This window comes from Lacerta agilis, chromosome 3 (genome assembly GCF_009819535.1).
Source record: "Lacerta agilis isolate rLacAgi1 chromosome 3, rLacAgi1.pri, whole genome shotgun sequence".
NCBI lineage: Eukaryota > Metazoa > Chordata > Lepidosauria > Squamata > Lacertidae > Lacerta > Lacerta agilis.
The window spans coordinates 88,266,497-88,279,078 of record NC_046314.1 but is presented as its reverse complement, the minus strand read 5'-3'; the positions used below and the strand labels follow the sequence as shown (position 1 = coordinate 88,279,078).

General features: G+C 43.0%; 1 protein-coding gene across 1 annotated transcript in view; it reads right to left on the bottom strand.

Moving 5' to 3' along the window:
* Window positions 1-272: 272 nt before the first annotated feature.
* Window positions 273-12,582, bottom strand: part of PARP1 (poly(ADP-ribose) polymerase 1) — a 36,031-nt gene continuing 23,721 nt past the window's right edge. Inside the window, exons 16-23 of the mRNA XM_033144655.1 lie at window positions 10,884-11,006; window positions 9,658-9,786; window positions 8,617-8,715; window positions 7,266-7,418; window positions 4,143-4,270; window positions 3,411-3,472; window positions 2,300-2,414; window positions 273-838 (exon numbers count right to left, since the gene is read on the bottom strand). Of these exons, the coding sequence (XP_033000546.1) occupies window positions 757-838; window positions 2,300-2,414; window positions 3,411-3,472; window positions 4,143-4,270; window positions 7,266-7,418; window positions 8,617-8,715; window positions 9,658-9,786; window positions 10,884-11,006 (891 nt within the window). The 3' untranslated portion in view covers window positions 273-756. The remainder of the gene's footprint in view (window positions 839-2,299; window positions 2,415-3,410; window positions 3,473-4,142; window positions 4,271-7,265; window positions 7,419-8,616; window positions 8,716-9,657; window positions 9,787-10,883; window positions 11,007-12,582) is intronic.

The following is a 12,582-nucleotide window of genomic DNA, read 5'->3' as shown; positions in this document are numbered from 1 at the left end:
GGACTGACCACCTGGGAATGTCATGCAATACTATCTTCAATTCTGTTAGAAGAAAGCTGGGGGTGGGGGAGAATACAACTGATCAACTATTATTACTGTCATTGATTGGAGTTGCAGGCAGCATGATCACATTTGCTTTTGTTTCTACAGCTGCTGTCGTGCTACTGACTGCTGCTGGTTAAGGATAGAATTGTGGCTAATTTACAGAGTCATTAGCCCAGGTCTATCACAAACTCACATGACTGCACGAAAAGCAACTGAAGCTTTAGATATTTAGTATGAAATTAGTTTTTATTTTTACTTCAAAATAAACACGTTTAACATTTATTCATAATCGAAACTAAGGAAGGTATTTTGTAAAAAAACAAACAAAAAAGATTTATAAACAATTCTAAGCTCCTCCTCCTTGCCTCACTTACAAAAGACAAAAATCAAAGGTGTGTTTGTGTGGCTATTTTGTTTTTGGTCTGTCAGTTAAAAGTCACAGAATGGCCTTCATACTAGAACTGGCAAAAAAGAAGGGGCTGGGGAGGTGAGAGAAAAAAACCCAAACATTTCTCATAGTACAGTACTCAGTTTCATGTGTTTTTGCACATGTACGGGGCAAAAAAGTCTTACTAAGCTGACTGACTAAACTTAGATTCAGCAAAGCCCTGCAACTTATTTCTTGCATCTCAGCAATGGGAGTAAACGCTTCGATATTTCAAAAGGGTTTTGCGTTATTAAATCCTTTAACATATCTTCCAAAATACTTGTTCACCAGAGGGATGTCTTATAGTTGAACTTCAGTTTTAGCAGGTACTTCAGATTAACCTGAGCAGTATCGTAGACAATATATCTGAAGGAAACAATGAGTTAAGACTTTTTCTTTAAAAAATGTTTTGTGAAGGACATCAATGCTGGGTAGATGCTTAAATGTTTGCAGCGCCAATGGGGAAAACCATTCTTACTTACCTTTGTTACTGGTTTCTTCCATGCAGCCAAGATTCTGGGGCACAACCACACACATACAAACCACTGTTTGGACCCTTCTAAAATTTCAGAAAGGAGCCCCTGATAGGTGGCTTCTGTCCCTCCCCTTGGAGACAAACTTTTTTCTTGTATGTAATTTGTCATATTGATCAGAGCACACAAAGTGGCACATGCTTAAGAATACAAAATATACAATATAAAAACCTTTCAACTGAAAATCAAAATAATTAGAAACCTCATTGCAGATTGCAACAACTCCCCAAAGTCTGGCAATACAGATGAGTTTTGCCAGAAAAAAATGTATGTGGAAACTGTTGGAGAGAAAAGGCCTGGTTGTAGGAGAGAAAAGGCCTAGTCAGTCTCCATAAAGGGGCACCATAGCCAAGGATGTTTCACTCCAGGTTGACATAAAACTGAAGGATGGGGATCAGAGAAGCATCACTCCTAAATATTTTTATAGTTTGGGATTGGGGTGGGGAGAGAAGTGTTCGCTTAAATAAGCTGGGTCAGGACATTTCCACCAGTAAAGATCAAAACAATCTGAAACGGGCCTAAATACAAACTAGCAGCCATCATAGCTGCGATAGCACTGATACTTTATGGTCCTTATTACCCAATTCCCAAATAAGATAAAGGATTGAAACCCCAGAAAGCTGCGGCTCCTCAGTGTAGACAGTAGTAAACTAGAGGAACCAACTGTTGTCGGCCTACAAGTTTTCTTACAATCCTAAAGGATGCTGGCTTTTTAACAAGGTAGCTTTTGAACTGTCACCAGGAGGAACTCTACATACAGCCGATACTTGTCCATCAAGTGAAGGCTGAAGGGAACAAGGCCCCTATCTCTTCCAGGAAGAGAACGCCAAATACATCAGTGTGTAACTGATCAAATGCCCCGCTCCCACACCCAGTAGTCCCCTGACAAGCTAGGAGAGCAATCACAGCACACCCACCGAGAACAGGTTTAAAAAAAAAATCTTAAGTACTAGTGGAAGGAGAGGGTGCTCCTCACTCCGGGTTTGCTTCATGACTGCTGTGGAAATCAAGGTCTTTGGGAGCCATGCTTTCCAAATTGCAGAATAAAGTTACTCACATTCAGCCTTATACTGATGTTAGAAGGTCAGTATCCCTTTCTGATGGTGGCATTCAACTTTCCAGAAGCAGCAATCGGCAGGCAGGCCAGCTCCGTTCTATGGCCATGATTATCCCCTATCAGGGATGCTGTAGGAATGGATTTCCCACATTGGCAGGGGGCTAAACTAGACTCACTTTCTGGTCCCTTCCAAGTCTATGATTCCACGATCCTAGAAAAATACTGTTCAAAGGATACTCGTTATACAGAAGACAAGTATTGCTAACTCCTGATGGTATTCCATTGCCTAAAGGAACTTCTACGCCATTGAGAGAGGCAGTGGCTGTGGGATCTGGTGTTGTTTTGCCCAAGCCTATATAGGAGGAAAAGCAAACAAAATTGCAGCTCACAGATGTACATATGAATTAAGCGACTTTGAACTTACCTGAATCATGACTAATTTTCACTCGTTTCTTTGGTGTCAAGAAATCTATATAATCTGGTACTTTGCTCAGGTGAAACTGGGAAAAGCACTACCTGTTAGATCCAGACTAAGGCTGCAATCCTAATCCCGGTTACCTGGAAGTAAGCCACATTCAACTGAATATTGCTTACTTCTAAGAAGACATGGCTAGGATTCGGCTGCAAATGTTTTTTATTGTGAATTTTATGTGTTTTTACTGTGGCATTCTTTATAGTTTCATTGCATTGTGATTTTAGATTGCTGTAAAGCAGCCCTGACTGCTTCATGAGCACTAGCAAGGTGGGATAGGAAATTTATGTACAAGTTCCCACATGCTTCCCGCTGAAATCAATGGGACAAGTCACTTGCCCTATTGATTTCAAGTCTGGATCCAATCCTATGGTACTGCTCACAAAGGTTTACAAAAGGAAATTATTAGATATCCAGCCAATCCAGTTCTACTAGATAGCCACTAGATCCAAGCTTTTTGTGAAATGGGTTTCTATTTGCATATACCAGAGATGGGGGATCTTTTGCATCTCAAGGCCACATTCCCTCATAAGATCTACTTAGTGAGCTCTGTGACAGAGCAAAGGATTTCAACCCAGATCTATCATATCCAGCTTTGAGGATATACGCAGTGCATCATGTTGGCATCGATGCATTAGAATTTCCAATCTTATAATTTGCTATTCAGCTATCATCATCAGTAAATATATTTTTGGGTTTTTAAACATATTATACTGACCTAAAATAACTACTGGAGTCACCAAACAGTTTGCAATCTTTTCCCAACATGTTTGAAGGAATTTAGCCAAAAGCCCAGGGCCAGCCTTGGCTACTATGGCAAATTTGTTTGCAGTCTTTGAGTCCCCATTTGTAGCAGCATTTCCAATGAGGTTTTACCTTTGACACTATGTTTTCCTTTCGGCAGCTTGGTTATGTGGGATGCATTCTTCAGCTCATACCTAGCAAACAGAGAGGAGGAGGACTTAGAGCAGTATATCGAATACGTTTGAAGAAAAAGCCTTTCCTTTTCAGTCTGTAACAGTGGTTCGCAGATTCAATTGATGCACGATTTCACCACTTCAGAATGCAACCCTTTAATAAGACTCACCGCGATTTAAAGCCTGCCATTTGATGAACACAGCACAAGCATTTATACTTTGCAAATAATCAACTGGGTGAAAGGGTTCTTAAAAAGCAGTCAAGTTCCAAATTTGGATTTAAGATACTTTGAAGTTAGGAGCTGCATCATCGTACCACGCGGGTGGCGCTGTGGTCTAAACCACAGAGACTAGGGTGTGCCGATCAGAAGGTCGGCAGTTCGAATCCCCGCAACGGGGTGAGCTCCCGTTGTTCGGTCCCAGCTCCTGCCAACCTAGCAGTTTGAAAGCACATCAAAGTGCAAGCAGATAAGTGGGAAGGTAAACAGCGTTTCCGTGTGCTGCTCTGGTTTGCCAGAAGCGGCTTAGTCATGCTGGCCATATGACCCAGAAGCTGCCTGCAGACAAACACCAGCTCCCTCAGCCAGTAAAGCAAGATGAGCGGCGCAACCCCAGAGTCGTCCGTGACTGGACTTAACAGTCAGGGGTCCCTTTACCTGGTGCAAAAGCACTCTAAACACACTCAACTTACATGTTTCCAAGAGCAACTTCTCCCAGCAAGATTAAGCCGATCGGGTCAGTCTGAGAGGTGTGACAATAGTTGGCACTCTTGGACACCATATCAGCAAAGTAGATACCTTTACCAAACATGTAGCCAGTCTAGAAGGAAAAGAACGGCGGCAGTTCAACAGCCAGAAATCAACTCACCAGAGAAGTCTAGTGAGAAAACAGAGGAACTGAGGACAGACTGCAACTTCCTGTTTTGTGAAACCTAGTTAAAAATATGAATATTATACCTGAAGGAGTGTCTCCACCCCCGTTCTGCCCGGAAGAAGAAGAAGAAGAAGAGTTTGGATTTGATATCCCGCTTTTCACTACCCGAAGGAGTCTCAAAGCGGCTAACATTCTCCTTTCCCTTCCTCCCCCACAACAAACACTCTGTGAGGTGAGTGGGGCTGAGAGACTTCAGAGAAGTGTGACTAGCCCAAGGTCACCCAGCAGCTGCATGTGGAGGAGTGCAGACACGAACCCGGTTCCCCAGATTACGAGTCTGCCACTCTTAACCACTACACCAAACTGGCTCTCTCCCGGACACTGAGGTCCAGTGCCGAGGGCCTTCTGGTGGTTCCCTTACTGCGAGAAGTGAGGTTACAGGGAACTAAGCAGAGGGCCTTCTCAGTAGTGGTGCCCACCCTGTGGAACGCCCTATCATCAGATGTCAAAGAAATAAACAACTATCTGATGTTTAGAAGACACCTGAAGACAGCCCTGTTTAGGGAAGTTTTTAATGTCTGATGTTTTAATGTATTTTTAACCTTTTGTTGGAAGCTGCCCAGGGTGGCTGGGGAAATGTAGAAACGGAGATGAGACGGGAGTTGATTATGCAGGTGAGCTGCACTTAAATAAGCTGACTGCTAGCTTAGCAGAGGCTGTTTTTATTAGCAAGATATGCAAAACCAGCAAGATACATTATGGGCTTTACCCTTTACACTTCTCCAATCCCGAGCCCCCTGGGTGTTGCCTAGTTATCTACGCAACTTGCTCCACCACGTCACGTTTCCATTACAGGGGGAAATGAGCAAAGGAGGCAAAGATCAGGGCACGGAACACTGCTGAGAAGACAAAAGGTCAAGGAATGTGCATGGTGGCTAGACAGCTGTGGCTTGTCTTATGCTGCGGGGGAGGGTGTGCCCTCACCCTGTGATGCCATCCCTACAGGGAAACCCAGCCAGATGGGCAGGGTATTAATAATAATAATAATAATAATAATAATAATAATAATAATAATAATGTTTATGAAATGTGAAAGCTCTGCCAGGAATGGACCTAGCTACAGCTCTGTGGACATGTAGCTTGTTCCTGGGCATCTGACAAGATTTCCCATGCTGGAAGGCAGGACATGATTTTTTCCCAGATCATCTTTGACAGCAGTTTTACCATTTTGTTTTGTTTCCTTTTGCATTCACCTGTGTGGCATCCAACCCCACTTGCTTGATTTAGTCATTTGGGCCTCTGGTCTGGACTGCAAAGGGTAGCCTTCTGGTCTCTTGAAGCCCTACAATTAGGCAAACTGAGCAGAACCACTTTCCCCAACTTGGTACCCTCCAGGTGCCTTGAACCACAACACCTTCTCTTCCCTGACTACTACTGGCTGTAGTGGTTGGGACTGAGGCAGCTGTAGTCTATAAAACAGTTGGAGGGTACCAGATTGGGGAAGGCTGGAGAAGAACTGTACTGCAGGTTACAATGATGATGGGTCTCGGATCACCATTCCCAAAGGGCTGGATTTATGGGGCGAGGATGAGAACCTCACTGTAAAGGCCTTCCTTTACGATGGATGCTTTAGCGGAGATTCCTGCATTGAAGGAGTTGGACTAGATGACCCTTGGGAGTCCCTTCCAACTCTGCAATTCTATGATTCATTTCTGATGTATATGGAGCTGTCTTTAAATTCTTCCTACTGTGCTTGACAGACACTTAATAGTATTGCTTAAATGTTATTAGTATGTCCGCTTGACTCGGATATTTGCACTTTTTAAAAGCAGCCTGCTATCTGGGATGTATTTGCTGTATTTCTTGCTTTTTTGTGCTTCTCTCATGGGCTGCTTTTGTATTCATTTGTCTACTCTTTGCTGCCTTGGGCGCTTTTAAGTGGAAAGAAAGGATAAAAACATTTCGAAAAGCTAGATATTATCATTGGCTGTAAAAGCTTTAGCCACTTTGAACTTTGAAAGGTAGGGCAGAAATGGTTTTGAAATAAAATAATGCGTACATCTTGCCAGAATTCTGAATGTAGGGGAAAAGGCAGGCTTACACAAAATTACTTGGGCGCTTCATGACAGTTTGACTAGTATGCCTCATCCTCTCTCCACTTTAGTAGACGGACATATGCTACTTATGTAGACATATGCAGAAACATTCCTATCCCAAGCTGCATTAGAGGAATATCTAATACTGAAGTATCTGAAGAAGTGTGCATACACACGAAAGCTCATACCAAGAACAAACTTAGTTGGTCTCTAAGGTGCTACTGGAAGGAATTTTTTTATTTTGCTTTTTCTTCTTAAGCAATTATCTCAATGGAATGTTTTTGAAGGTTGTTTTGGCTAGCCTGAGGCACATTAATATGGTTTCCAATGGCACCTTTCCAGGCAAGTAGTAGATTAGATGTTTAGTCGTTCCCTCTACTTCTGATGTTCCAGTTACCAGGGCCATTGCTTATGCAGCCTAAACAGAACCAGCCGCCATGCAAAGAGGAGTTATCGGCAGGCTTGGGGGGGAAACGCCAAAGTTTGCAGAAGTTCAGAATCAAAGGAAAATAGTATTCAGAACCTTTATGACAGGGAGAGGCAACATGGCGCCCCACAGATGTTCCTGGGCTACAATTCCATGACCATGGGCCATGCTCGGTAGCCATGGAATACTGACCTGTTGTTGGGGTGGGGAAAAGCCTTGGAAATAGGTGGGAGTGGAAATCTGGAAGTATCCACTCGAGGAAGGCACTGAACAGGAACACCCCACATGGCAACGTTTTGTTGCCAGTCACACTACTTTCTTTCTATCGTACGTGGAAACCACAAAGGTTTTTTTGGGGGGGGGGATTAAAAGCTCTATTTCTACACACGATACACTAGCAAACTAGCCTTGTACATACCACAGGAGCTTCAGGAGGAGCTATTCGGAGACCCTGCGACAAGATGCCAGCGTAGTTGGTTGTGCGAGAACCGTGCCAGAGCAACTGACGGTTGTGCAACTCCTGGAACGGCCTATAACGCTGAACTTCTCCTTCCCGCTCAATCTTGAAAATCTTCGGAAGGGGTGGAGAGGTGTGGAGAAGAGAGGGAATGAACCATACATCAAGATTATGTGACCTCTGAAAAATCATTTCGGAAACTGCTTTATATTAAGACTATTGGGTCCACCTAGCTCAGTACTGTCTATGCTGACTGGGAGAAGCTTTTCTGACAATGGTTTCTCCCAGCCCTACATGGAAATGCCAGGGATTGGACTTGGGGCCTTGTGCATGCAAGGCTGGTTTTTACCACCGAACCACAGCTTTTCCATGCTGGTGGTTTTGGTTACAGTTTGTGGCTAGCAAGGAGGGAGCTTAACTACAAGCCTGATTTGGATAATACACTTGGCCAAGCCTTGAAAGGCAGCAGAAAGGTTCAGGGAGGAGCAAAGCGGCTGCCAAGTTCGTGTCCAGAGGCCCACGTGCCCTCATGGTCTCGCTGAACCCATGTTCAGCTTAGCACATCATGCAGAACAGGCTACAAACACAGCACACACGTGGGCACTGCCAGCACAAGTTATACACAAAACGTTAAATTCAGAATTCTCTGGGAAAATTAAATCTTCCAGATTGCTTGAGATATGGAAATGCTTAATGCCACATTTCGTTTCAGCCATCTAAGAATTAAAGTGGCTTTGAAGGTTTGAATTTCCATGCTTTAGACTTGGGTTTGACAAAAAATGAACGAGACAGTTGCATGGGCTGGGTTTTCATCTGACCTGGGACTGGGGAGTCCCAGACAGGCTACTGATTAAGAAAGAAGCATATGAAAAGAGAAGACTCAATCCCATGGCACATCCCATCCCCAATCCTTAATCTGCAAAAACAAAACAAAACAACAAAACCCACAGCTATCCTGTCCAGATTTTCTACGCCAGCATTCTTCTCCTACAGCCACCACCCAGATGCCTATGTGAAGCCCACAAGCAAGACATGAGATCTCCTCTTGCACCCCAGCAACTGGCATTCCATTTGGCATTTATTTCCCACCCTTCACCCAAAGGTCCTAAGGTATATACACATATAGTGAGCAACAGCCTCACTCACATAAGAGCTTGTATTCTTTTACTATAGGTTTTCGCATATGAAATACTATTCTACACAAAGGTTAGTTGGGTACTCAGCACCATGCGTAAATTAACACACAAGAAAACAAGTAAAATGACCGGTTCTGAATTTAAACAATTATTTCCGATCCCCCATCAGAACCTACCTCCATGACTTTCAAGTCATACGCGTTATGGGTGCTTGCATGGGTATTCTTAACATACTGCTTTAGGATCTTCGCTTCTTCCGAGTCTTTATCTACTACCTTTGAAGGAAAATAAAGGGGGAAATATTGAAAATTTGAAGCGAAAAGAATGCTAAGAACACATTAGGCCATTAAAAGTACTGCACAACTTAAACGACTTCGTGTTCCTATTGAGCCGGGAGGTTTGGCCTTAATTTGAAAGGGGACAATACTTGTTTAAGAAGTGCAGCATCCATGGGTTAGGACATTTTCTCAGAGGTATCCTGTGGTTGATCCAGAAAGCCCAGCTGAGCATCCAGGGAGTGGCAAAGACTAGACTGCAGAAGGGGCGACTTTCCCTAAGGCAGGAAATCTAGCTTTGGTGCTCTTCTGGCAATTCTTAATAAACCTAACTCCTTTTAAACAGGGGTTCAGAAAGAGACAGCCAAGGCACAGATGGAAGGCCTGACCCTAGAGGTGCCTTTAAGGTATATTTACCCTGGGAGTAAGTTGAACCCAGGTGGAAATAGTGTCCCTTGTCTGGTATCTCCAAGCAAATAACAAAATGTGCTTCGTAGGTATAGTTACAGGTAGGTAGCCGTGTTGGTCTGCCATAGTCAAAACAAAATAAAAAATAATTTCCCCCCCTTCCAGTAGCACCTTAGAGACGAACTACCGGCAAGTTTGTTCTTGGTATGAGCTTTCGTGTGCATGCATACTTCTTCAGATACACTGGAACAGAAATCATCAGACCCTTCTGGTAATACCCCTCCCCACTCTCTCACTATATATAAGGGTCTGGTTACTTCTGTTTCAGTGTATCTGAAGAAGTGTGCATGCACACAAAAGCTCATACCAAGAACAAACTTAGTTGGTCTCTAAGGTACTACTGGAAGGAATTTTTGTTTTTGTTTTTGTTTTGACTTTGTAGGTATAGCCATCCAAACCTGTCTGTGAACACTGGATGGGTGTTTCAGCTTCTGAGATATACAACAGCCTTGTTTCTGTGCCATGGTATCTTACCTTGATATCTGTTTTGAGCTTTTCATAGTTCACATCTATTGGATCTTTATCCCCATCCTGACCCCCACTTCTGAGTAGGCTGTAGGCGACCTCAATGTCAAGCAGATTGTCCAACATCTCCACTTTGGACTTGATAAAACAAGAAAATGCGGTTATTCTTGGCAGCAAACACATTTCATGGCCTAAGGACTTAGCCCAATAGATTGTGTGAGGATCTAGACGTCACATTGCTATTAAGGAAGTCAGATACAAGGTCAGCTCCAACTTCCTGTTAACAGTAACATTTTTGTCCCAGACTTAAGCCTGTCAGCATGGTTCCTCCCCTTCCACTCATTTCTCCCCACAAAACAATCCACAAGGTTGATTAAGCTGAGCGATGGTGATAGGTCACCCACTAAGTTTTAAGGCAGAGCAAGGAGATGAACCCAAATCTCTCTGGTTCAATTCCAATACTGCTCTCTCCAAGCACAATTCAAAGTGTTGATGCTGACCTTTAAAGTCCTAAACGGCCTCAGCCCAGTATACCTGAAGGAGCGTCTCCACCCCTATACTTCAGCGCAGACACTGAGGTCCAGCGCCGAGGGCTTTCTGGCAGTTCTCTCACTGCGAGATGTGAGGTTACAGGGAAACAGGCAGAGGGCCTTCTCGGTAGTGGCACCCGCCCTGCAGAACGCCCTCCCATCAGATGTCAAGGAAATAAACAACTATCTGACTTTTAGAAGACATCTGAAGGCAGCCCTGTTTAGTGAAGTTTTTAATGTTTGATGTTTTACTGTGTTTTTAATATTCTGTTGGGAGCCACCCAGAGTGGCTGGGGAAACCCAGCCAGATGGGCTGGGTATAAATAAATTATTATTATTATTATTATTATTATTATTATTATTATTATTATTATTATTATGCTATGCTGATCTCTCTTTTGCCCTCTGCTCAGTAGTGAAGGAGCAGTTAACTCTTGCCTGATGTCTGAACTCATCACATTCAGAGATTCCCTCTCTCCTCTTCCATTGCTCCATCCATTTTGTCTCCCTCTCTGTCCATTCATGCCCCCAAATACTCATCTACCTTCTGGGCTTCCCTCCACCCCACCTGAAATCAGCCTGAAGGGTGCAGACTGCCCATCTCTGCTCTAGGAGTTGGTACACAATTTATTTTATTTCTGTGCTTTAAGGGTCAGCTGTCAAAACTAAATGCTGCCGTTTGCGCCAGAGGTTCCCCATCAATACCTGAATGTAATCTAGATTATTTAAAAGAGGAGGCTTCTTCATCCCAAAGTCATGGGGGATCAGAGTGTAGAAGCGGTTGGAAAGATCCAATATCTGTGAATCGGTGCCACCATCAGAAACTGCCTACATAAAAAAGAAAAGCAGCGAAATAAAAATAAAAATATTAAAAATCAGCAAATATGTGTAGCTGAGTTACTTCACTTACAAAAAGCTAGGCTTAGCTCAGGTCACACATTTATAACTTTAGCAAGAACAAGTTTTCTAGAAAACCAACACTTCCGTAAAATCAGCTCTCCCATTTTTTAAAAAATTCAATTCAATCTTGTTCACAAATCCACCACATAGTGAATCAAGTTAATAGGGTTAAACAGGCCCTAAAAGACAGTTACATTTATTTGAATCAGTCTTATATTTATTTTAAAGCAGCAAGCATGAACTCTTAAAATGCTTGCTTAGGACTTGAATATTTCACTGAACCCACTCTTTGGAGAGCCTTTACTATGGCTCGGTTCCAAACAATACCTACAGCATACCTGGCCGGCAGATTTGCAAGAAACCCATTAGAGCACCGCTTGTGGCCTTGCTCCATGAGAACTCAAGAGGACCTTATACATTATTTCTTTCATTGCCCTCTTTATTCGAGCTTTAGAGGTGGGATTCTGCAAGCTATACCCAATTCAATAAGTAACCCTGAAGATTGTGTAAAAATTTTATTTGTTGTTCAGTCGTTCAGTTGTGTCCGACTCTTCGTGACCCCATGGACCAGAGCACGCCAGGCACGCCTATCCTTCACTGCCTCTCGCAGTTTGGCCAAACTCATGTTAGTAGCTTCGAGAACACTGTCCAACCATCTCATCCTCTGTCATCCCCTTCTCCTTGTGCCCTCCATCTTTCCCAACATCAGGGTCTTTTCCAGGGAGTCTTCTCTTCTCATGAGGTGGCCAAAGTACTGGAGCCTCAACTTCAGGATCTGTCCTTCCAGTGAGCACTCAGGGCTGATTTCTTTAAGGATGGATAAGTTTGATCTAAAAATTTTATTAGTTGATGCCAATCCTCAGATTTCTCATGTGACAGCGGTAAACGTGATGAAGACCATGAAAGCCAGGGAAAGATTTTTGGTTGACAAGGATAAGTTACCTTTTTCGTCTCTATAATCTGTCTATATTGTACCTTTTTATCTGACGAAGCCATTGTTAAGGCTACATGTAACAAATTTTAACATTATTATGTAGATATATGTGTAAAGGCTTAGTCCTCACAATAAACTTCATTCGTTCGTTCGACTTGAATATTTTCCTTTGTAATATGCTGAACAAATAAGCAGGGAGCAAAGTACAGACTTGGGCTCAATCCCAATTCCCATTTCTGGTCACTTTCTTGGGTGTGCAGTGAAGAACTCTTCCTACAGTAATATTAGGCCAAACTATTAGGCCCCACCGAATTTTACAAGAGAGTTTATAAAAGCTGTCAATCTAGTTTTGACTTCCATGGAATGCCAAGCCATACACTTCAAAGGCTTCAGTACCGCCTCAGGTGAGAAGTAATCACATAATCAAATCACACCCTTCCGGTACAGCCATTCTGATGAACAAAAAACAAGAAAGAGAAAAAGAACAGAGAGACCTTTTCACTATATAACAAAGACTCTTCATCTTACCTTTATGAAAAGGGAGGATTAGGGGGAAAAAGAAGTGCAATT